The sequence below is a fragment of the Chelonoidis abingdonii genome, chromosome 2 (genome assembly GCF_003597395.2).
Source record: "Chelonoidis abingdonii isolate Lonesome George chromosome 2, CheloAbing_2.0, whole genome shotgun sequence".
Taxonomy (NCBI): domain Eukaryota; kingdom Metazoa; phylum Chordata; order Testudines; family Testudinidae; genus Chelonoidis; species Chelonoidis abingdonii.
This window is the reverse complement of record NC_133770.1, coordinates 25477438-25503810: the sequence shown is the minus strand read 5'-3', so window position 1 is coordinate 25503810 and position 26373 is coordinate 25477438. Positions and strand designations below refer to the sequence as shown.

The window sequence follows — 26373 nt, the reverse complement described above, 5'->3', positions numbered from 1 at the left end:
CCTATGGGTGCTGAGATCTTCTGAAAATCTGACTATATACATACAAGACCAAATTCTGCAACATACTGTGTTTCACTCCGAACAGCAGAGCAGTTCCAAAGTCCATCCCCCCTGTTCCCATTGCAGATCAGATTGTCTCTATTTCTGGTAGAGATAACCTGTTTGAGGGCATGTTGAGTAATGGCCAGGCCAGGGCATAATCATGTTTAAATGCATGGACCCTGACTCCGAGGCCCCATTCAGAACCATCCATTTGAGGCTCCCCTGGCAGAACACTCGTGGAAGGCCTGTGAAGCATACTCACCACATACTTTGTGGGGACATTCCCCACTGAGCCACAGTGTTCCTGCCACATGCTTAGGAGTAAACACCAGTCAGAATTCAGCCCATGTTGCACTCACTCTTGACTTTAGATCATAAACCATTTTTTAAATTATTTTCTTTAAAAAAGCATCCTCAAAAGGTCAGCTTTAAAAGGCTGCATTTTTGTGCCACCACGTTATGCACTGAGCAGTCACTTACTATTTCAAAAAGACTCCGAAGTTAAACCCAGGGGCTAAGTGAGATTTATAACACCTGAACTATACCTCACCCGTACAATGACACGAATAGCAGCAGAGTGCCTCCAAACTTCATGTTCGCCATTGTCAAACAGTCTGTTCTTGTTCCCTGGCTAAGATTCAAGGGTCCTTCTGGCCCATCACTAGTGAATAGATCTGAATATCTATTGAGGGAAGTATTCATAATAGCATAAGATAAGAGTGGTGTTAAAGAATGGCGTAAGGCTTTAGCAATAGGTAGGGTGACCAGATGTCCCGATTTTATAGGTACAGGCCTGATTTTGGGGTCTTTTTGTTATATAGGCTCCTATTATCCCCCACCCCCTGTCCCAATTTTTCACATTTGCTGTCTGGTCACCCTAGCAATAGGGTTCCAAAATAGAACTTTACAAAGTGATTTGGACAAATTAAGCCGCATTTAAATGTACCATACAAAAATGCTAAACTGCAAGTCAGTGATAGATATTCACGTTTTTAGATCTAGGGTTAGCCTGTCGACCAGAGACATTGTTAACAGAAGACTGAGCCTGGCACGGTAACTCTTAAAAAAAGCTACTTCAAAAGCTGCATATTAATGTAAATGAAACTCAATTAACACAGCTAGCTCTTCAGTTAGAGACAATTTGTGCACACAATAAAGTCAATTTGTAATTCTCTCTCTTAACCCTTTTCTGTGTGACTGAGAATTCAACTTCAGTCTTTCATGACAAGGGATATTCCAGAAAAAAATATATATATACACACACACTGCTAAGAAACTGATCAAAAACTAATGCTCTAGTTCCAGTTTCTAAACAAATAGTAGCTAAATAGTCATATTAATAGGAACATGATAGGTACTCTGTTGAATATAGACCACCATGAGTAACAATTTATATGGTGCAAAAGCATAACAGGAAACTTTGGTAGTAATGTCTGTGGTACAGTAGGTTAATGGTACACTAAGCAGACAAGACTTAAAACAGTTGATAAGAACATGAAAAATGCATCTTCCATAAAAGCGATAAACAAAGAAAGCTTTCAAATTCACAAGCGATATTATTTATAGTTGTAGTTTTCAAAGGTGCCCAAGGGAATTAGGTGCTTAGTTCTCATTGACTTTCAATGGGAGTTGGGCACTTAATTCCCTTATGTGCCTTTGAAAATGTCAATCTACATTTCTCTTAATATTTCACTGGGGGCAGTTGGGAGTGGGGAGTTAGCTGTTTCCTTTATCAATAACACTAATATTGTTAGGAAAAATTTAGGATTTGAGTCTCCTCTCATGCTGTGAATCAGGAGTAGCTCCATGGAAGTCATTGGAGTAACATCAGTGTGAGATAAGAATCGGCCCTAGGTCTTCACAGCACATCAGAGGTAAGTAAATATTGACTTCAGGGGAACTATATCCATTTACACCAGGGAGGATTTGGCCTATTGTCCCTTCTTCATCAGTGTGCTCTATTTTTATAACCTATATTGAGAACCAGATCATGCGTGGCCCTTGAATAAGTGCAGAAGTAGGAAGTAGGGCACAAAGAGCCTTACCCCTCTGTCTGCCTTCCCTCCTATACACACCTTCACACAAAGACCAGGCACAACAGCAACCCTTGCACTGAGATGCAATCCGGCAGAGCTCATTCTGGGGATACTCCACCACCCAATGCAGACCAGTGCCTTCAAAACCCATTATGTTTTGATTAGTTTACACAGGCTCAATCAATTTCAGAACATGACAATTCTTTGTAGTGTTCTTGTAGCTGTGTTGGTCCCAGGTTATTAGAGAGACTAGGAGGGTGAGGTTATATCTTTTATTGGACCAACTTCTGTTAGTGAAAGAGACAAGATTTTAAGAACATAAGAATGGTCACACTGGGTCAGACCAAAGGTCCGTCTACACACACCTCTCCTTCAGATCTGGGAAAGATACTTAGCTGTGACACTCTGAGTATCTTCCCCAGACTTGAAGAAGAGCTCTGTGTAAACTTGAAATCTTTTCTCTCTCACCAGCAGAAGTTAGAACACGACAACACATTTTTCTCAGCTGAAATGTGCCCCCTGCTGTTCTGCTCCCCCAGTTGAACAGAGAAGGTCTATGAAAGTAGCAAAGTCTTCAGCATGCTCTTACTTCATAGCTTCAGATCCACCCAACCACACCTTCTTGGCTTCTCTTCTCCATCACATAGCTCCATTCTGCTGATTTGCTTGAAGTAGTGGAGAGGGAGAGGAGGGAGGAAGGTAAATTAACAAACTGAAGCAACATTAGTTCCATGATTAGAATGTGTTTCTTTTCATTTCATCAGCAAGAGAAAGGGACAGAGTTGTGGAGGGAGAAGTGCAGATGGGGAGGTGGGCCAAGAGAACAGAGCATCCCAGAGAATGAAATAAAAACCACTTAGATAGGGGAAGCAATCAGTGAATAAGGAGAGGGGGGAACACGAGCGTTTCCTCGACCAATTACTGTCACCCTCCTGGTGTGCAGCATATCCTGGTTGTCTGCCCATCACCCCAAAGTTGGCCATAATTCATTCACTGTATGCTAGTGTACCTGAAGTGCACTGGGATCCTTTGGGAGAAAAGGTGCTATCTAAATGTAAAACACTGTCATAATGTACACTGAAAGATAACGGATGTGAAGCTACACCTACCGCAATTGTGTCAGCTTCACATATACAGCAGCATGAAGGTGCTGCAGCCAACTCCTGTCCCAGGCTATCAGTTATATCACAACCATGATGAGGATTCTGATGTAATTACTATTTATATGTATATTTTCAAGACTCTCTCTGTTAGTGACTGACTGACCTAAGTACATGCAAACAGTTCTATTGCGATTGTAGCTGGAGTCACCATGTAGTTATGCTTTGTTCTGAGCAAGGAGAGTGTGTCATCTAATTAAGGAAAAGCTGCCTGCTCCAAGATCTCTGCCAATTCTTCTTTGGCATTTCAATGACTGACATACAGGCAAAAATATATTTGTTTAGGGATTATTGAAAACTGGGCATGGAATTTTGTCTCTGCGAACACTGCAGTAATATCAGCGGCTTGAACAAAAGGACTTGAGCAAAAGCCCTAAACTCAGAAAATCTCCCCAGTTTAAGCTCAGGCAGGAGAGATTTGGTTTTATTGATCTTCTTTGCTAAGGATTTTTTTAAAAATCTGTGACTGTGTGAGAAGTGGGTTGATTTTCTTATTGAAAAGGTTATTAAAAAGCATACAGAGTATAAATCATCTGAGAGGTGTACCCTTGAAAACAGCCTTTACTAATCTTGCACACTTAGAAATATTCAAAATGATCCACTATATTTCTTCTTAGTGAGGAAAGTTACTTTGATATTTGGAGGGCCTGAAATGTAACACTGCATTTCCGCTGAATAATAATTTTATTTGGAAAAGCTGTATTTGAAGCAAGCACTTTGTTACAGATGGGAACATAGCTACTTTCATGCATCTACAGTAGATTACATAAAAAAAGCTCCTTCAGAAATGAACATATATTGATATTTTTACTGCCGCTCAAACCAAAATCACTCCCCGCAATTTTCCTATAAGTCATCCTGTAGGTGTTTAATTACCAAAGAACTGAGCTGGTTGCTAAAACCAAGAGTACTATAAATATATGATAGCCAGAATAGCGATTATACAAGCAACAGACTTCTCCCAAATATTTGTCATTTGAATATAGTCCTCATGAAAATTAATGGACTAGCTGCCCTCAAGCATGAAGTCCTCTCCTTGGCCAGAGAAGAGTGCAGCACAAGTTATAGCAATGCAGACTTCCAACCAATGTGCCTCTGCTCTGATCTGTGACAGAGGTGGGAGTGCTCAAGAACCCTAAACTCTAAATCCATCCCTAATCAGGGCACCACTCAACTTTAGGTACCTATTGACTTCAGTGGGACTTAAGCAGGTGCTTATAGTAATGGTGCTCTGCTGAATAGGAACAGACTTAAACACACGGTTAAATACTTTGCTGAACTGGGGCCAGACCTGAAAGCATAGTTCAATCTTTACTTTTGCCATCTGTGGGATCTGTGCGGAGACTGCCAGTCAGGGTGCAAATTAGTGCTAATTTTTGAGATGTGGACTTGCGAGTAGGTCAGCAGCATCAGTCACTGAACAGCCATCAGGTGATATTTTGGTCGCTGCTATCAAGGCATTGATCTGAATCCATGATCAATAGCACAAAAGCTCTTTACCTCATTATGATTACATTGCAGCCCCATGACAATCCAGTTCCCATTCCCAAGTATTTTGAAAAGGAAACACCAAGCTTTATGTTCTTTTGTTAGCAAGGAGAATCATTATCTCAAGGACATGAAAATAGCGGAGCATCTTTTTTCATGGACAGGCAAATGTGTACTGGGAGGTGTCAGAACAATTTAAGGACACAAGTCAGTCCTTATAAAATGTAATGGAAAGCTAACGGACGCTAAATCAGGCCACAAGTTAGACTAGCATAGAAACACTAAGCCTGCAAAACATGAGATCATCTGAGAGCCATTTTTAAGACTGTGGACTAACTAGCCTGATAGTTCTCATAGGGGGCTGGCACTGGAAAACAATCAAGAGCTGCCTTCCCCAGTGAAACTTGCCTGCTAGGTGAGTAGGTCTGTTATCTGGTCTCTCTCTCCTCCACGGCACAGGATACAGGTGATATTCTGAAAGGACCTTAGTTCTGGGATAATAAACTTACACTCTGTCTTCACATTTCAGGCACAGGTCTCCTCTGAATTTTTTCCCTCTTTCTTTTAGTTGCTTTCTCTTCTCTTTCTGTGTATTTAGTTATATATAAATATATAAATACCTTAAAGTCAAGGTCCTCCTTGAGTGATCCACAAATCATATTGCCTTTCTAATGCTATTGCTGGGATGTCCTTGGCTGGATGGGTGGGACAGTCTTGTTAGGCAGAATAAACACAGCAATGGACTTTAAGAAGCCCTGAGTTCCAATCCCAGATCTTCCTTTAAATAACTCTGTGGTCTTGAGCAAGTAACTTCATTTTTCTGCCTCAGTGTCCCAGTGGAATTAATGTATTGATCTACCTTTCAGGATCATTGTGAGAATTAGTGAAAGTTTACACAATACTTTGAACACAAAAGGCTGATCTGATCACACTTACACCATATTTTCCATTGCTGTAATTCCACTCACTTCATAGACTTAGTCATCCCTAACAAGGGTGTCAGTGAGATCAGAATTAGCCATATAAATCTCTGGAAAGATGCTACAGGTTGGTATTTAATGCAAATAATCATCATTACTATCTCATTATTTATTATGTGAACTCACTAGCCTATTTTTGTAAATAAGACCCAGGTAATCTACTTATGATATACATATTGGTGATATTTCAGTCTTGTGGAACATATGTTGTTTTTCTGTTTTCTCTTTCCTTTTCAAACAAACATTTTGGGGGATTGGTTTGGAGGGAGGTTACAAAAGAAAATGTCATATATTGAGAATGACACTGAGATCTTGCAAGTGTTTCAGTCTGGAAGGAAGAGTTGCTGTCTAATATATTTGACTCTGCTTCAAAGCCAATTCTGAATTCAGTGCTGTTAACTGAACTCTCTATTTCCTAAGCTTGCATTATTAATTTTGCATTGCAATAAGATATGCATTCAAAGAGTCAGATAGTCCCTTCCTTTAAAAGTGACATTATTTGCAGAAATGACCACACTTTTTTTCCCCAAATGAAGTTATGCAAATCTGATAGACTAAAGTAAATGTTTCATAAAACCAATGACTGTTTAAATTGTAGGACTAAATTGTTTGTATATAAATATTACCTTTTATATTCCATTTGAGTTTTATGTAGATGAACACATTACTTTAATGACCTGCATTTATAGAGGGAGAGAGGGAAAGTCTCACTCTGAAATCCTCAGCAGCCAGATGGCTGCCTTTTCTTGCATGAGATTAAAAGATGTTTCTCATTCACAGCCCTGCTTCTGAGGCAAATTAATATAGCCAGCTAAATTGCTTGTGTTTTTGGAATAAAATTTAAAGAGAACTTTTTAAAGCAATTGGTGTCACAGGTTTCTTGAGCAGATTGCTCTCCAGGTACAGCATGCTGGTTTTAAACATCCCGTAATTAATGGAAAGTATTCCGTGTTAATTGACTGCTTCAGGAAAGGGAAATATAATGACTCCTTATTAATCATGAAAAGAGACATACAGCACAGAGGCACCGCAATAATTGCACTAACGGTTGAGAAATGTTAATTAATGAAAAGAACAATGATGTAAGAAATTAGCTATATAATGCTTGCTGCTGATGGAGAGTGTGCTTTAAACACATTATTTAGCATGGTAACCACTGGATGTTGCCTCAAATAGCAGACACCTCGAAACTTTTTTTCATTTGGCTCTGGATCTCCAAATGTTGTCAGCTTTTATAAGCCAAAATGCACTCCCCAAAAGCACATTTTTCAAAAGAGTTTCTAATTTGAGCTCAGTACTGCCCAAAATGAAATGAAAAGCTTTGAACTATATTATAAGTGTCACCTAAGTTCAGGAAAACATGTTTGGGTAATTTAGGAAGGAAAAATATTTCTCATTAAACTGGCACTGAGCGAGACAGAACCTGAGGTTTGCAAGTGAAGATAACTATCTTGAAATCTCTTTTTTCCCCTTTTTCTCCTTTCTGCTTTTTATCTAATTATATATCCTCTAGAGAATTTAGAATTTGGATTCAGTCTTATTTGTAACGAGCTTTATATAAAAGAATTGTACATATTAAAATGCAGAGCAGCTCTTTCAACTAATCCAATAGCAGTTATAAGGAGCTCAAAATCATTAGCAGTTGCAAGGCCCTAAGGTTTTCATTGTCATTCTTTTATATCTGTATTGAGAGCATCAAGGCAAGGCACACTCAGTCTGACTATATCAGAGCTCATCGAATTATTTGTTATGAATAAATTACCTAACAAATGTAGCCCTTTTTTCGGTTCAGGAATAGACTTTGATTTTTTTGAAGGTATTTGCTCTTCATAATTGCATGGCAAGCAGTCTGTGCAAACAAATGTCAGCCTGTGAGGTGTTTGCAGCAAACCGGTCATGACAACTATGTGGTGTGCAAAGTGGTCACCTACGAAACATGGCATCGTGTCTGCCCCATGAGTGATGACCGAAACTTTTTTAAAGAAGAGAATAGCAAACAACATATGACCAATAGTGAATAAGGAATGCAAACACTTTTGTTTCCACTCTAACCCCACTTCTAATGTAAGAACATGGATATTTTTATGCAGGACAATTTTCAAAATCCACACAAATGTGTGTTAAGAATAAATGCAAAAGGGGCTTCAAATCAAATAGCCATTCCAAAGAGTGTGTCCAGCATGAGGCCTATAAGTCAGACGTAACTCCACTAAGTCAGCAGAGTTACACCAGGCTAATACCAGTGTGAGAGGAGAATCAGCCCTAGTGTTTTCCACTAGTTGCCCAGTGTGAGAAAATCTGTGGACCTGATTCACTCCTAACTAGCTCAGCTTTATGCAGGAACAACTCCACTGAAATCGGTGCGATTGTACTAGCATAAAGCTGAAGTAATGCAGTGCTGGCTTAGGCCTAATGAGCTAAATCTTCAGCTACACTATGCTTGGCACAACTGATCCAGGGTGTGAGGGATAACTCTAAACCACCTTTCTGCTTCCAATCCAGGGGTCACCAGCTCCATCCCTTTCTCCCCCAACATGTTTCCGACATGCCACGGCACACTCTGGTGCTGCAGCAGGAGGAGCTTTGTGCCAGCCAAAGTTCGCTCCACACTGAGGGAATCTTCAGCTATATATTTAGGGTAGTTTAAGGGGATTTAGCCAAGTAGAGCACCTGACTCTAAATGTTTATCTCTGGAATCAAAATGCCAAAGATGAGAAAAGTCTCCCTCACCCATGTGTTGACGTTTTTTTCCTCACAGTCTCTCACAGGTTCATTTCTGTACCAGTATGTTTTATCACTGCTGTATTTCTTTTCCAGATGGAACGTTCTTGGGTTACAAGGTGCTCTCCTCAGTTACTTCATCGAACCCACATACTTGCACAGCATTATTGTGGGAAGCCTCTGTCACACTGGTCACCTTTCCAGGGTAATGAGCCATAGAATAGAAGACATTGGTCAGCTGCCAGCTTCATACCGGCATAATCAGTTGCTCCTCAGTGGTAAGCAAACACCTGCTTGAAAGACAAATGATCACCTTTCCCATCACTAATTGCACTGGACGTCAAGAGGAAAGTTAACTTCTTAGCATTTGTTTGCATCATGTGTCCTCCATGCATCCAAGCTGCATGTTTTCTTCTCATTCTCATTTGAGCAATAGCGATACCCTGCTGCAGGCTACATTGGGAGAGGAATGATCCAGCTAACACAGCAGGCTTCCAGGGAAGCACTTTATTCGTAATGATAATCAGTAGGAAGGACTGCTGGTCAATAGGGACCGCCATGATGCATAGCTGGGGTGACCATCTGGGTTACCTGAATATGTGCATAAGGTTCTGGTCTGGCACCCATTGAAACCAATAGTAGAGTTCTAATTGACTGCAGTGGGCCCAATCCAGCAGGGTGCAGCATGCCTACAGTTCCCACTGAAATCAGTGGGAGTTCAGTGCACATAGCACCTCACAGGAGTTGCTCAGCGCCTTGAAGGATCAGGCCCTAAACTCTTACAGTGGCCTATTGGTGGCCATGAATGCTACACAGCTTTAAATGCTTAAAGTGGCATCAGTACTTTAGCTCTTACAGCCCAATGGACTTCATTCCCCTTGTACTCCACCCTGCCTGCCCAACCCAGCCCACTCCTGACCCAGGGCCTCCTCAAGCTCCCTCCAGCCCAACTCCCACTTGCTCAGAAACATCTTCTCCCAGACTGAAAATCCTTCCACTTTGTAGCTAACATCTCCACAGCTCCAAACCAGCCCCCGCAGCTCAGAGCCCTCTCTCATTTGACACTCCCAGGCTCAGGGACACACACATACACACACAAACCTACAGAGTCAAAACACCCATCCTCAGGCTCAGCACCCTTCCCTCACCTACCTGCTGCCTACCATCCCCACCCCAGGAGAAGTAGCCTGCCTCCTCCCATCTGACAGCCCCCTCCCCCAGACCCCCCTACTCCATTCCTTGTTGCTGGGTCTGAACAGAAGCATCAAGAAAGGACTGCAGGGAGGTTAATGCAGGGATCTCTGTACTGTGAATCAACCCCACACAAGCCTTTATTCCCTCTTCCCTCCACTGCCTGCAGTCTGTGTAGTCTGGCTCTGGTGCCATAAGGAGTCCCCTTGTGGCAGCAGGTGGTGTAACACCCCGCAGTACATCATCCACACTACCCAGTAGTAATATTATTGGTAGGATGTAATCCTATCAGCCCCCATAGCCTAATAAATCCTTATTAGCCAGGGCCTGATCCAAATCCAGTGATGTCAATGGAAAAACTCTCATTGATTAATTGGCCTCAGACAGCAGCCAGGATTCCCAAGTATTCTTAAGCTACCTTGGGCCTGATCCTGAGAAGTATGGACAACCTGCAGATTGCTGAGTGCCTTTCAGTCCATTTGAGGTAACTGAGAGTCGAAGGTCCTCAGCACCTCACAGGATCAGGCCCTTCAATCAGGCTCCTGGAACACTGGAGAACTGTGATTATTTGCAAGGATGCACTGAAATGCCAAGGGGATGACTGTGGTATGTATAAATGACTTGCCAGGAGTCTCTGCTGACATTGCAGCACTGACCTCAGTGGACTGACTTAAAGCACCTAAGTCATTTGAGTGCTGTTGGATAGTTTATCCTTTATCTATTTCTTATTCCTCTTGCTGAGTTTTTATGTTTCACATGCATCTTTGAGATAAAATTAGCTTTGCGTGAAGAAGTGATAGTTTAGCTAAGGGGGAATTTGGCTGTTTCACTGTGGGCTTAGCGCATTAGATTCGTACCACTTGCATGTTTGTTGTCAGGGTGAGTATGTCAGAGGTAGCTGCTTAACCTGTTATCAAATATTTACTTTAAAAATCTTCAGTATAGTTAGACAAATATAGAAGATTGTCTAATACGAATATATAAGGAATCTCCATACATATTTCATCATTTTGTTTGAGATTACATTAATAACTATATGAATCCTGTTTATCAATGACTAGAGTAGAATGAGAATTGGCCTCTAAAGTGATTTTCATATACACTACCAGCACATTCTCCCTTTAGTGGGGAAAATTTATCCCTGTGCAGAAGACCATCACACACTTAAGCCAATTAAGTCCTCAAAATAGGATTTAAGTGGGACTGATGTAGTTCAGAGGTCTTGTGCTGGACCACTGCACAGGGGTGAATTTCACACATTGTGACCATAATTAATTTATTTCATATGTTACTACATCAGTTTTACATAATAGTACATAAGTATACATGAGATAAGAATCAAGTCCATTTTCTAATAAGTCCCACTGGAAGTTTCCTGTGTATGAAGAAACCCCACACAGGTTGAAAAGTGATTAAAAATGATAAGATGCTAACAAGGGAAATAACCACAGCCAGCCCAGATGATACTGGCAATGGTTTGGCTTTATACTGTACATTTATGTTTGGGAGCCAATGTCACAGGTTTTCAGGGTGGTAAAGCTGCATCAAAGGGATACCCATGTCACTTGCAATGTGTTTGTCTCATAGAACTTGATTTCTTCTTTCACTGAGAGTTGTCTTTGTTTGGGAAGCTTTCTCTTTGCCTTTATGCTGTCTGTGAATTTCCTTTAGACCGGGAGCAGTCGTGAGGGAATCTCTCTCTCCAGATGATTTGATCTGTATTGCTTTCGTTAAGAAAAACATTGTTTGATACATGCTCATAACTCCTACGGACCCAAGCATCAGAAATACTACAGAGCCAGTGTCAATCCATATTAAATAGGTTGTTGTGATTTATGTTATGTGCTTCACAGCTGTAAAACTGTGGTGCACAGAAGACTTCCTCAAATGTGAGGTTTCGAGGACAAAGTACTCAGTGATACTAATGGCTAATGAAATGGGTGACTAGAAAAAGGCACATGGAATGCATTGGAACCCATAACAATCTCAAACCAGGCAGCTTCTACCTCAGGATTCCAATTAGAAATCAAAGTGATAGGGATTAAAAATTATTGGTCCCCTTTGTTTATGAGGATACCAAACATTTTTGTTTTCTCATTTATGCCTTAAGGTAGGCCATTTTAGTGAAGAAAAGAGTTAAGGCCCTGATGAGGACAGCTGAGATCGTTCCTTGCTACCACAGTAGAAAACACCTCTTTGATTTGCCTCACACACCAATTTCACACAAGTGAAATTCCATTGACTTCAATGGCATTACTCTTGATTTACACCACGTGACTGAAAGCAGAATAAGGCCTAGCATTAAGGGTGGGTTTTTTTGTTTATTTGTTTCTATTTGTTCTTTAAATCTAACCTGTTATAAAAGGTTCTCTTACTGATTTGAGGGAGGGGAGGAAAGGGGTGGGGGAATCCTAACTCATGATAGTTAAATTCTTGGTGTTGGCAATGCTGTGTATCCCATTCAGTAAAACAGTGTAGGCCCACACTGTGCCGTCAGCTACACTTCTGCAACTCCTGTGACTCCAGTGGGGCAGAACCGAGTGTGATTCAGGGCACAATTTGGCCTAGTTTGTTTCCAAGACTTTAATATTAATGAGTTGGAGGGGACTGCCTCGATCCACAGGAGCCTCTTGTTAAAATGCCACTATCAATCAAAAGGCCAACCTGGACCTGACTCTAACAAGGTAATATCGAGGAGTAAGGGGTAGTAAGACTCCAACCCCATCCCTTCCCCAGAACTTGGGCCTAGGTGCAGGGGGAAAAGAACAGAAGCCTGCTATGTGCTTGGTATTCCTCTCATCCCCTGAGCAGGTGGGTCAGGAGGAATAGGGAGTAGGGAGAGTCTTGGCTTCACCCACACTAGGAAGGAATATTCTATACCCAGTAAATGGCTGTAGTAAATGATCCCCTCCCAGGAGCAAGTGAGGAGCAGGGAAGAAATTGTGATTCTCTGAGTCACGATTCCTCCTTGGGGCTCCTCAACATTTGGGCATTGAGCAATGGTTCAATCTAACCCTAAAGAAAGGATTGGAATGATTTCCATGTCTCTGGTCAAGTTCACCCTCTCTCTGGATATGACTGAATTATCTCGCCAGAGAGGACTTCTGTCTGGAGCTCAGAAAAATACCTCTGGAGGTCATTTCCCCCCCCTCTCTACAAATAAGATCCCCAACTTTTCCCACTCCCCCATAATGTATACCACAGACAGAGAGGAAACATTTCTGTGGGATTAAATTATCCACTGTGCAAAACTGTGATTTATTAACTAAAGAACACTCTGGCCTATGCGTCCCTCAATCACTGCAGATGTTCTCAGGTATGCAGGTGAGGCAAATCAAGCCATTTATTCCTTTCTGCATGGATCTGGAGATCACCTGATCACCTCACCATGTTACCCACCTGACACTGTTAACTGACACTGTAATAGGACCAGGTGAAGAGGTGATGTCTAGATCTGGTCACAGGGGGCTAAATTTCACCCATATGATTGGCAGACATGCATTGTCATGTGCTATTGCCTTCATATAGCCTTTAGGTTTTTGGGCTGTTCATCAGTAATATCAGTTTTGCCCCCTGAGTTTGTGTTTTTAATTGTGCTGTTTTATGCACTGGTTATTGCAGAGCTTCAATTAATTGTTTAATGTCAGCTTGGTTTCGGCTTCCGTGGGTTTCTGTGATCCCTTCCACTATTGTAGCCTTCTCTCTATTGGCACTGATTGCCTGGGGTTGATCTGTATTTTTTTTTTATTGTTTAAGGGATTAATTGTAATACATGTATGCAAAGCTCCTGTTAATTCAATTCAAATTTCTATTTTCTTCTGGTCATTGATTTTGCTGCATCTGTGTTTATTCTGTGATCTGTGGCTTTTTGCTAGACGGGCTGGCTGAGCATTTGCCGCCATATTTTTGGCACTCAGTCAGTTAAGCTTTATGGTAATATCTTGACAGAGACTGGCGCATAAGTGTCAAATACCAGATTCTGATCAGTTTGCATCTTGTTCTTTATGGAGGTATATGAATAGCACCCTGGAGTTCTCTGATATTCAGGATTTAAGCAAAAAGACATTTTTATTCTACTACTTAGGTGAATTGGATTTTGAGATGCAGATGCATCAGTTATCTCATAAAAAAACTGAAATTGGTATTAATGTGACATGAAAGTGATTGTGAACCCAGTGTGTGATTAGGACTCAGTTTTAGTCTTGTCTTAAGCCATCTTCATGCTGTAGCTATGATAGTTCAGTCACCTTGGTCATTCCTCTAATGCCGTCCATGCCAGGAAGCCATAAATACCCAACAGCTGTATCTAGTGTGACCACTTTCATTGTATTATTTTGTTTTGTAATGGCCTCATTTCTTTCCCTCTACACGCTCAGTCCCCCTTTACTCTAGCAGACACTTGTTTTTCCATGTGGAGAGAACCATGCTGGACAATATTTGGAGCAGAGAGTGAGCAGCTCTCTATGACATGAATTCATGTCCTGCTGAGAGGCACACAACTGGGAGGTGGGAACTGTTTTAAGTGGCAGAACTGGCGCTGCTTCCAATGTTACAAGTGCTGGAAGCATTTTCACGCAAGAGGACTCCAACAGTATTACTGTGATGGCAATGTGGTCCAGTGAGTAGGATCCCAGTGTGGATTTTGTTCCCCACTGGGCTTGCTGAATGACCTTTGGCATATTACTGAGGCCTTTCAAAAGTGGCCACTGATCTAGTGTGCCCCCATTTTTGGAGGCCCAACTTGAGACACCTTGGGATTGATTGTTTAGAAGTACTGACCACCCACAATCTCAGCTGCAGTCAGTGGGAGCTCCTGGAGTGCAGCATATCTGAAAAGCATGCCCTCAGTGTCTTAAACTGCTCAACCCTATCCCTGGCCCTGCCCCTTCACTCCTGCCATGCCTCCTCTCCCCCATTCCAACCCCTTCCCCAAAGGCCCCTCCCCAACTCCGCCCTCTCCCTGCCCCTATTCAATTCTTTCCTCAAATTCCAACCTGTCCCCGTCTCTTCCCCGCCTCCTTCCCTGAGCGCACCACGTTCTTGCTCCTCCTCCCTCCCACCACGGAGCCTGCTACTGCTGTTTGGCTGCGGCAAGCACTGGGAGGTAGGCGGAGAAGTTGGGACGCAGCACTCTCAGGAGAGGAGGCGGAGGAGGAGGTGAGGTGAGACAGGGCAGAGCGGGGAGCTTGGCTGCTGGTGGGTGCTGAGCACCCACTAATTTTTCACCGTGGGTGCTTCAGCCCCAGAGCACCCACGGAGTTGGCGCCTATGACTGTGACCAGGGTTCCAGTGGAGACCAGCTGTGGTCACTCAATTAGGGTGAACTGCAAAGAATGGGGCAGACAATCCCCAAAAAGCTGGTGGATATTCCAATAACTAGATTTACCAAGCTAGCATGAAAGAGCTGCTTTATTACCTTACTGGTTAGTCAGAAGTCCAAACAATACAGTTCCCTTAGAATCATAGAATCATAGAATATCAGGGTTGGAAGGGACCTCAGGAGGTCATCTAGTCCAACCCCCTGCTCAAAGCAGGACCAATCCCCAACTAAATCATCCCAGTCAGGGCTTTGTCAAGCCTGGCCTTAAAAACCTCTAAGGATGGAGATCCACCACCATCCTAGGTAACCCATTCCAGTGCTTCACCACCTCCTAGTAAAATTTTTCCTAATATCCAACCTAGACCTCCCCCACTGCAACTTGAGACTATTACTCCTGTTCTTCATCTGGTATCACTGAGAACAGTCTAGATCCATTCCTTTGGAACCCTTTCAATACTGAAAGCAGCTATCAAATCCCCCCTCATCTTCTCTTCTGCAGACTAAACAATCCCAGTTTCCTCCGCCTCTCCTCATAAGTCATATGCTCCAGCCCCCTAATCATTTTTGTTGCCCTCCGCTGGACTCTTTCCAATTTTTCCACATCCTTCTTGTAGTGTGGGGCCCAAAACTGGACACAGTACTCCAGATGAGGCCTCGTCAATGCCAAATAGAGGAGAATGATCATGTCCCTCCATCTGCTGGCAATGCCCCTACTTATACAACCCAAAATGCCGTTAGCCTTCTTGGCAACAGGGGAACACTGTTGATTCATATCCTTATGACTTAAAGTGATCCAGACTCAGGACTCCATCCAGATCCCTAAGTCAAATATGATGAAGATTCCTGAAAATCTTATTTCATCAAAAGGTTCTACCAATCCCAAAGACTAGGACACATTACCTCCCAGGTTATTGAATATTTCAGATCTTACCCAAATACATGCTCCAGCCAATTCTTATTGACTAAACTAATATTTATTCAAAAACAAAAGAGAGAGTATGGTTAAAAGATTATATATACAGACATGAGTTCAGTTAATTGAGGTTCAGACTCAGAACAGCAATGGTGAGCTTTGTAGTTTCAAAAAGTTCTTTCAGAAATAGTTCATAGGTTATAGTCCAGTGTCCAAATATCATATTCAGAGCATACCAGCATAGTTTGGACTTCAGTCTTGTGACTCAAACTTCCCCCGATGAAGCTTAAGCAGATCTGAGATGACAGAATCAGGAAGCAAGGTCCTTTTATACAATTCAGGTCCTCTTTGACAAGTTGAGAGTTCCTCGGGGAACAAAAGGTGATTAGGATGACTTTGAAGGAGGTCCATCACTGGTACTTAACTATGGAATTAACATAAGGCAATTTGCTTATTCCTCCACCATTCACAGATTATTTGCTATACATTTCAAAAAGAGAGGAATACAGAGATATCTCCTGTCTTCAATTCATTTAAATGCTAGAATGTTCTTTTGATCTCTGAATTATCAGAATACAGCACAGTCAGGGACTGTTGATTACATTGTCGACTCTACTCATACATATGTAAATACACAAATATACAAACATTATCTCCCCACTTGTTTTTGGGGGGTTATTTATTTTGCAGGACGATTAACCCTTTATGGCTATGAATCACAGTGACATTCATTGTTGTAATCTATCAAAGAATAATAAATGGAGTTTTCCAAAAAGCTGTAAAAACAATGCATCGTTGTTTGCACTCACTGTTTTAGCCTGACACTCATGTGGGAAGGTCAGATTGTCTGTTAGTTGGGCTGACAGTCCAGGCTTCAGTTTGGAAACAGAGTCATTCCTGGACTCCAATCCATGTCTATTACCAAGATAACCCCTGCCCAGTAGGACAATCCACTGTTGCCCAACCACCAGGCTGGCCTCCTCTATCCAGGTTTGTGAGGTTAGTTATATCTATGGCAGATCAATGAAAAAGAGAACAAGTGAATCCAAACATATTGCCAAGTCCCTGCATTTTCCAAATATCCTTCAGGCCACCATCTCTTTTCCAGGTGGGGTATTACTATCAGACCCAGAAGTTGGAGCTCTGCATCTAAAAGTCACTATTGAGCATCCTGGTCCAAAGCTCTCTTCATGCCATTTATGTAGTGCTGGAAAATAAACCCAGCACCATCCTTACTCCTCTTATCTCCTTGGGCTAACTCTGCTGGTGATCTATTCCTGGCTCCTCATGTCTTCAGGCACAAGAGAACAAGATGCAAGAGTTACCATGAGGAGGACGCTAAGCAACTTTGTCACCTCTAATGTTATTTGGTCACAAAGATCTCCAGTATAAAGCAAACACCCAGACACATTGTGGCCACAAGTGTCTGTGTACTGATGCTGGTAGGAAACCTGTAGTCATACATGGTGGGGCAAGGATAAGTTGTCTAGGACAGAAGCAGTAGCTTCTAGACAAGTACAATGGTAACCCATATGCCTTGCACTCTCACCACAGGATAGCCATGTGGTGTCCACCGAGAGCTTGAAATGTCTGAGACACATTCAAGGATAGGGCAAAATCTTGTGTCTGCAGTAGTGACCATCCCTCGTGCCAGGGGTATAACAGTAGTCAGTGGTCTGACAGGAGTGTGGAACTTTGTTATCCTGCATACATTATGGGGGGGGGGAGGGGGAAAAGGCCTGTGAATTCAAAGTTAGTGCTGTGAGCCTTGGAAAGGGTTGTGATGACTGTCCCTTAGACAGTCTCTTATTAAAGTGTTTGTACATATTATGTATCTGTACGATTTATGGTATTTAGAAGGCCCCATCAACTTGGGGTCTAAGTACCAAAAGGAAGATTTCTTCCTTTCCATGGTAAATGCCAAGTTGAGAGACACATATTTTGTTGTTATTATGTCACATCTTTATTGCCTGCCATCCAGAGGCTGCAGTTGGGATCTCAATGTGCTACTTACTGACCAAACTCAGTCCCCACCCAGAGGAGATTTTAGGAAGAGATGTGTTTGTTGGGGCTGCCTGTTAGTTCTCTTTAAAAATTGGGTTTTACACTGAAGCCAGTTAGAGGAAGCTCTGTTCATTCAGCTATTATAACACTGCTCACTGTCATGCATTACCATGTAATTGCATTCCCCATCCTAAACATAAGATTTGTCTGCTAAGAAAAAGAATATATAGGAATGGCTGAATTATTCCATCCTTGTGTGCCCTAAAGAGGTGCCAGTTAAGAGACAATAATAACAATATCAGAGTGCACAGTAGGTATGTGTTTGCACAGAGATATTTCATATTTTAACAAACAAAGGCCCAGGTTTGCTGTCCATGAAAGTTTGGGGCCATTGATATTAATGCTCTTCTGCCCTACTGTTTATCCCTTGACAGGAGTGAGTAATGCTGACGTACGGCAACCAGGAAAATCTCCCAGTTTCAGTGTGAACTGGATAGTGGGTAACACGGACCCTGAAGTGATCAACGCCACAATGGGAAAGAGGACCTGTGGGGGCTCTTCGCGGCTATGCAAGCACACGTTTTATGTTCGGTGGGCAAAGCTTTATGGAAAGGTAGGCCTTGTAAACTACCGGGGATACAGCCTCACAGTCAGCCATGGGACAGCTGGAAGCTTCCCAACCATGGATCTGACCTGGTATTAGCATTTCAGCCTTGTTGTGAGGGAGAACTAAGAGTTCTGCTTTCTTGCTCCCCAGGTCTGTAGAGTCTATGAACAGAGACTGGGCCTTTGTCGCTAGCACAGGCTGATCCCTACTTTATAGCCAACCTCTTTGACAGTCCACGTGTAATGATGACAGCCTCCAAAGGAGCCCCAGTGTTCCTCGTTAGTAGAGACTGAAAGTTGATGGAGATCCTCAGGAGTCATGTACCGTGGAGATGGCATTAGCTGAATGGACAGGACATAGGGAGACCTAATAGCTGAAATAGCACCCCAAGTTGTACTGCAATAATCCAGGCAGTTTTTAAGGGGAAGTGTCCACATTGGTCATTCTGGACAGTGGAACGCTCCATTTTCAAACCAGTAATACAAAAATAGGACACTGTATTCCTGATTTGGGGGCACATAAATTGGCTGTTTGGTTTCCTATGTTCCATCCTGAGTACCCACATTTGAAAATTGGGCTCTGATTGTGACTGTTATTTAATATTGGTAAATACCTCTAATGCGATTTCAACTTCTTTCAAGTGAAGTACCCGATCGTGCAAGATTCGGAGCACCCAGAACTCCCCCTAAACTCCACAGCAGTTATATTTAATGGAATTAAAGCCACGGGTTTCCCTCAGTTAAAATGGCCACCATGCTGCCATACCCTGGTTGCCCCTAGCCACCCTTTCCCATTGTTTTGTCAATACAGCAATTGATAAAGGATCTCCTGAATGACTCTCTCTGGCATCATCCCTTTCCCTGGAGGGTGCTCACCAAAAAACTTTTTGTACCTGGGGAACTGCACAATCTGTGTAGGATCACCAGATAGGCACTAAGCTCTGGCTATTTCTGCTTGCTTCTTCCTCATCTTGACCCTTTCCTTGGAGTCAGCCTTGCTCTTCTCTTCTAAGGAGTTGCTAGAGGAAGAGGAAGAGCCGGGTTCAAAGAGCTGAGAGCTAGACTCCACACTTCCAGGAGAGAAGACAAAGGAAACTGAAAGGCTTAAGCTGGATGCTGCCTTTATATAGCCTTTGTCTCCTTGCTTCCTAGTCGTTATAGCACTGATTGCCAAGAATCATCCTGTCCTTCTCTACAGAATGGGAGAAGATTGAGACAATCTGTAAAGTATTTTGATTTGTACCAATTGGGCATTTCCTGAGCAGAAAAAGCATTACTTGTGTCAATTGGCATTCTGAGAGGGCTTTAATCCAGCCACAACCACTTGGAAGAAATGTGATGAAGAGGAGGTGGTGTTCCTTTTTCATATATCCTCTTCTTAGGGTATGGCTACACTGGAGAGTTGCAGCGCTGGTGATGAGGTTACAGTGCTGCAACTTACTCTGTGTCCACATTTGCAAGGCACAGCCAGTGCTGCAACTCCCTGGCTGCAGCGCTGGCCGTACATCTGGTCTGCTTGGGGTGTAACGATTGCAGTGCTGGTGATGCAGTGCTGCTCGTCAAGTGTGGCCACCAAAAGCACTTTTATTGCCCTCCAGGGTATTAAGAGGTATCCCACAATTCCTGTCCACAACAAACAGGAAGAATGGCTGAACTACGAGCTCCCCAGAGCTACTTATCTAAAAAACAAACACAGCTGCTCTTTGCTCCAGCGAGCGAGCGAGCGAGCGGAGGCAGGGGAATTGCTTTGGAATGTTCACAGCTGTTTGCTTGAGGAGAGAGGGATGGGGGGAGTCCGTGTTGAGCAGCTGCTTATGTGGTCTGAAGGCTATTTAGGAGTGCATAATTTGCATTTAGTGAATAAGAGAGGGGTGGGGGAAGGGTCAAAACTTTTAAAATGATTCAAGGTAGGTGCTGTGTATCTTCCAGTCCTTAGAACTTGCAAGGCAGGGAGCTAAGAACAGTGTCAGCTCCAAAAATCCACTCTCTCTGCCTCCCCCACGCTCCCTGTCACACTCGACCCCACCCCTCTGTTTTGAAAAGCACGTTGCAGCCACTTGAACACTGGGATAGCTACCCACAATGCACCACTCCCAACAGCGCTGCAAATGTGGCCACACTGCAGTGCTTACAGCGCTGGTAGCTGTCAGTGTGGCCACACTGCAGTGCTGTTCCTACACAGCTGTACGAAGACAGCTGTAACTCCCAGCGCTGTACAGCTGTAAGTGTAGCTATACCCTTAGTTGCTTTTCCTTTATATCCCTTTGGTTTGTAAATGACACTCATTTTGCCTGCAATTCCCCACAACCACTCCACTATATGGAGGTGTAAAGCCTCACTGCATGGGTGTGAATTCCCACTCCACAAATCAGCAGAAGTACTGTGAATGGTGTAGGTCTCTGGATCCCTGATTGCAAACAGAAGCTGGGTAGAGAGATGGAAGGAAATTCTGGACCAAGTTCCTGTGGCAAGGTCTTTTAAGAAGATGAAGGGCTAGCTGGGGCATCAGCAGTGCAGGAACAGTGGCTGTCATGGCTGCTGCTACAGGGACAAAGCAGACTGAGAGCTAGCTCTGGAGCACAGGTCCAGAGAGCAGCCTAGGTATGTGGCCTGACCCTGGTGAGTCTGCACTGAAATACACATGAGAATCAGCCAAAGCCAAAAGGGAAGGAGGCCCTGGATCAGTGACTGAGGGACTGTGTGAGGTGGATGTATGGTGTCCTTCGTGTTCTCACAAGTGGGCAGCCCAGGCTGTATGTTTCTCTGGCCCATAGAGATAGTGAGCAGGGAGCAGTACTACCAGAGCCCCTGGGTGAGGAGTTGACCAGTGGATCTGATCTGGGGGCAGCTGAGACCCAGCAGAGAAGTCCAGACCAGCACCGGGACTACAGTAGCAGGTGCCATACAAGGCAGGGGCCCAGACTCAGCACTCAGAGCTTTCAGGCAGTTTGCACTTGGAATTGGTTTGTTTATGAGCAAGATGCCCGTTGCTGATAAAGCTGAGTGTTTGTGCAGATAATGGCACTGCAGTGGCCCCTGGGTGAATCCCTGTCCCCCCAAAGGCAGCAGGAGGAGCCCCCCATACAAAGGTAAGGAACAGGAGTCTGGAATCCACTGATAGCAAAGGGAGGACCCATTTGGCACACTACTTTGCCACTTCCACCTGTTTTCTGGCCAACACCAGGGCCAGCTCCAGGCCACAGCGTGCCAAGCGCGTGCTTGGGGCTGCATGCCGCAGGGGGCGCTCTGCTGGATTGCCGGGAGGGCGGCAGGCGGCTCCGGTGGACCTGCCACAGGAGTCCCTGCGGAGGGTGGAGGGTCCGCTGGTTCTGCGGCTCCGGTGGAGCATCCGCAGGCACGCCTGTGGGAGGTCCACCAGAGCCGCAGGACTGGCGAGTGGCAGAGCGCCCCCCACGGCATGCCGCCGTGCTTGGGGCGGCAAAATTGCTAGAGCCGGCCCTAGCCAACACACACCTGGCCTGTAACTTGCACCACCATTTAGACTCTTTGGTTTGCTGGCTGAATATACCAATAAAAGCATTCACCTCCTCCTAAACTGAATGAGTAACATTGGCCCAGAGATTTCCATAGGAGTTTGACCTACTGACTTCAGCCTGCATTTTAGTCTCTCTGGGATGTTTGCTCCTGGAGATTTGTGCTTTGATGCAGAGTTTTTCCTACAGGATGTAATTTCGCTGGTTGTAAGCACTAGACTTTCACCTGTATGCCTGCTCTAAGGCATTTTCCAGACCTTGATTGCTTCCATATAATGTCAAAGACTCACTGTTGACTCGACTGTGTTAAGACTCTGGAAGGTCAGAGATAGTCATTGATTTATTCCTTCTGAAATACAAAAGGTGCTTTCTTCTTGTGTGTGTGCTCAGGGTGATTGTTGGACTGCAGACATGCGTCTTTGTCTCTTAAGATAGTTTCTGGCAGATGCTTCAGGTTTTACTTCAGAATGTTCACTTTTGTTGAACTAGCTATGGTCCCTCTCAACAAGACAGCTTCTCAGCTATACATTCTGGCATAAATCCCCGAAGCTTGACTACTGCCCTTCCTATGCATGTTTCACATCTTTTATTATAACAGATTTAAAGGCAGAGGGGAGGAGAATCTTCCTCATATTGTCTCTTGGCACTAGTTTGTCTGGCTCAAGCTCTGAACTGCTCCGCTTCCTTTATTGAAATCAACCGCGTCCTCTTCTTTTCGGATTCTCATAAAGGTTATTTTTTTCCCCTCCTCTAAGCACCCTAACTGACAAGCAGATTTTTCTTTGCAAAAACACCAAGTGATTTGCAGGTGTGTATTTGCTGCTGGTTGCACCCACTTCAGGAAGGCAAAAACTGATTTCCTTTTTTGGCATTTGCTCCACATTTTCAAGATAGGAACAATGTCTTGTGCCTTATACCTTCAGTGTTTTGTTGTTGCAAATCAAAGGCAAACAGAAAGCTCAGAGATAGTTTGTTGCTTAGGAAATGTAGACAGGAAGATTATATGGCTGTTGAAGTCGCCTGTTTCTGCTAGCTTGTTGATTTGTTTTTTTATTTTTTTCCCTCTCCTCTGATTTTGTTCTGCAGCTGAGCACACGAATGCCAAGCCATGGAGACATGCCATCAGTGTACAGTGAGGCAAAACTGGTGGCTCAGACATACCAGGCTGTCAAGCAGCAGCTGTTTAAAGCATTTCAGAAAGCAGGTCTGGGCACCTGGGTCAAGAAACCCCCAGAGCAAGATCAGTTTTTACTAACTGTATAAATCATTCAACACCTTTGCTACATGACCAGATCAAATCAACTGGAGAGAAGGATAGGCAGAATGTGTGGGCTGATAGAATGGATGCAGTTCAATATTTAATAACAACCTCCATGAGAATATTTTCTTTTAATTCTGTATTGGAAATACATAAACATAAGATGTGTTTGATTAACGCACTGAAGTTGACTTTAGGAAACTGCTTTTTCATACTGATCCCCTTACACGGATCTACACGCCTAGATTATAAAATGTTTTTCACAAAGACGCTGCTGTTCATTGTTTGTAGTACACAGGATTATTATTTATCCAAGAAGCAGCTGCATTTCAGACTTGAGCAGGCCATGCATCTGACTTAAAATACAGTTTATCCAGTGCTCAATTTGTAATGAAAGAGGTGCCGAGGCTCAAGCAATTAGGTGTCAGGACTCAAGCAATTTTTTTTACTTTCATAACTGACCCAGCAAGTCCTCAGATGCTGGGGCTATGAACTGCCAAGCCTAGAGATGCTGGGGCTCAGTGCTGGCACAAATTAAGCACTGAGTTTATCTTCCCCCTATACCATCAGAGCAATAATGTTGCTGAATGATGGAAGATAGTTTAGTTAGTGAATACATGAAAATACCTTCATACCCACAGTGTGACAGGAAGTCACAGGACAAACATATTCATCCACAAGGAGTTGTGTATCCTCTATGCAAAAATTGTTCTGTCAGCTGCTTAATTTTGACTACATGAATTCTTTTAAACTGTGTTTCCTGTTTTCGGATCTGAGCATAGTACTGGGAGCCAGGATTTCCTGATTTCTAAACCTGGCTCTGACACTGACTCCTTTTGTGTCCTGCAGCAAATCACTTAGGACCAAATTTTTACCCATAGTCCTAAGTTTTTGGTGCCTCATCTTTTGGAAGCTGCAAACTAAACAGAGTTAGGGCCTGATTTTTCAGAGGTGCTGAGTCCCACAATTCCAGATGAAGTCAATGGGAGCTGAGGGTCCTCTGCACCTCTGAAAAATCAACTATTGAATATTTGATGTTGGATACCCACAAAAACCTCAGATACCCACTTTTGAAATTTGGTCGTTCACTGCCTCAATTTTTCCATCTGTGAAATGGGGAGCTTGTGGTAATTATTTATTTAATTAATGGTTGGTTGTAAATCTCTGTATAAGCCAGACTCTGTCTCACTTATGTTGAATAGTACTTCACTCTGTAGATAGTCCCACTGAAACCATACAATGGTCATGACTACTCCCAGAGTAAGGCTCTACGCAGTGTGAGAAAGGTAGGCTTGCCAGTTTTGGCTTGATATATTCCTGGAGGTTTCATCATATGACATAATCTTTAATTAAAGATGAATCTTTAATTCCTAGAGACTCCTAAAGGGTTTTCAGATTCTGGTCCTATGTAAGTACTAAATAGTCTTATTAAATTGACCACACATTCATTCGCAGTCTGAAATGCAGATTGTTTTCTATTATAAGAAGAATAGCTTTTTGCTGAAACATATCTTCAAAAGGAAGGACTGAGTCTGTTATTATTGCTCTGTGAATCATTTCATTTCATCAGAATGTAAGGCATGGGAGATCTAAACTTCCATAGTCCAGCTACAGAACTAACTGTCAGACATGCTATATTTTTTTATTTATTTTGTTTGTTTGTTTTTTTAAATGACAGGATTTGAGGGTATATAACAACTTTTCTTTTTATTCCAGTGATTCTCTTTAAATCTGTATGTAACATGCTGCTACTGATTTGTGATAATTGTCTAGATATTTCACCAGAACAGTCTAGATGAGTTACTTTTCAAACAAATACATAGCTCATATTTTTTCCATGTAATTTCCTTTACACAGGAAACCGTTCCTATCAATAAAGATAGATGCTCTTTGCATAGCGTTTATCATGTTTGGAGAGCCATATACCGTAAATACATTGTTTACTGATGCCCACAATAGACTAGCTACAGTATTTTGATGAGATCTTATTTTTAGATTATAAACTACAAGATGTAGCTATAGTGTCTTGTATAAAAATTATTGTGATAAATTAGAATTTTTAAATTAGATAAAGCAGAGCTCTCCCCTTATGAAAACCTTTCCAATAAAATAATACATTCCATATTAACTACCAAAAAAGTCCTTAGAATAGATATATTTAATAACCTGAAGTTGTTTCAATAAGTTAGGGGCAAGAAGATACTTTGTGGTAACCACTTTGTTAATATGACCCCTTCCAAGGTTACCTTTAACGTTTCAAAATAATGTTACGCTCCTTCTGGAGATTCTGTCTGTACTTCCAAATGTCAAACATTCCCGTGTTACCTTCCCATCTGGCTTTGGCCCTAGATCCCGCTGGTGTTGATGCAAGATGTCTCCAATGACATCAAGGAGGGCAGGATCTGGCCCACAGCCTGCCAGCTTTGTGGTAGTGCAGAGGGAAGCCGCTTTATGAAGGTGGCAGGGTACAGGTCTGTGTAGTGAGTTACACACAGAGCTTGTGGCTGCTCCGTAAGCAGGTATGAATGAGAGGAGGGTGGGCAAAGGGAGTCCCCTCGCCCCCATGCATGGGCTCCTCCTGGGCCAGGCCCCAACTACACAGTGGCTGCACTTGATGAAGCATAGGGTCTTCTTCCTCCTTTAGTCCCAAGGGCCCAATACACTCCAATGCAAGTGGGGCCATGGCCCTGCCTCAGCACGGCATGGGGCTGGTGTATAAATGGGAGCATGCAGCACTCCTTGAAGGTATATAGCCCCCAGTGGCCCAGGGAGCTCAGGGGAGAATTCAAGCACCCTGAGACAGAATTGCCCTCCAAGCTCCCTCCACCCCTTACTCTGAGCTGAGCACATTTGCACAACGGAGTCAGTGCACTAGCAGGGTTCAAATCTGGCCGCCAGCATTTGAAAGGGCCCAGTGCTGTTGAGTCTGACCTCCCCAGCATGAAGAATACTGGGGCTCTGTCATTTAAACTGACTCCCTCCTCACGAAGGGTACTGGGAACTCCTTGAACTACTGGGTCTCTGTACGTTAACCCAACTAGCCACACGAGAGACATCAAGGCTCCTTCTTAAACCATCTGGGTTCAGCCCCAGCATGTTTCCAACCTTATGGATGCATAAGGGCTGCAGGGTCTGGTATCAGAGCTAACATGCCCACAAA

The 26373-nt window shown here is 43.2% G+C and overlaps 1 protein-coding gene across 2 annotated transcripts in view; it reads left to right on the top strand.

The window, feature by feature from the left end:
* Positions 1 to 23962, top strand: part of ADARB2 (adenosine deaminase RNA specific B2 (inactive)) — a 447041-nt gene extending 423079 nt beyond the window's left edge. For both annotated transcript variants that reach the window (XM_075062213.1, XM_032782113.2), the window contains exons 7-9: positions 8524 to 8705; positions 18290 to 18468; positions 23042 to 23962. In XM_075062213.1, the coding sequence (XP_074918314.1) occupies positions 8524 to 8705; positions 18290 to 18468; positions 23042 to 23218 (538 nt within the window). In that variant the 3' untranslated portion in view covers positions 23219 to 23962. The remainder of the gene's footprint in view (positions 1 to 8523; positions 8706 to 18289; positions 18469 to 23041) is intronic.
* The last annotated feature ends 2411 nt before the right edge of the window (positions 23963 to 26373 follow it).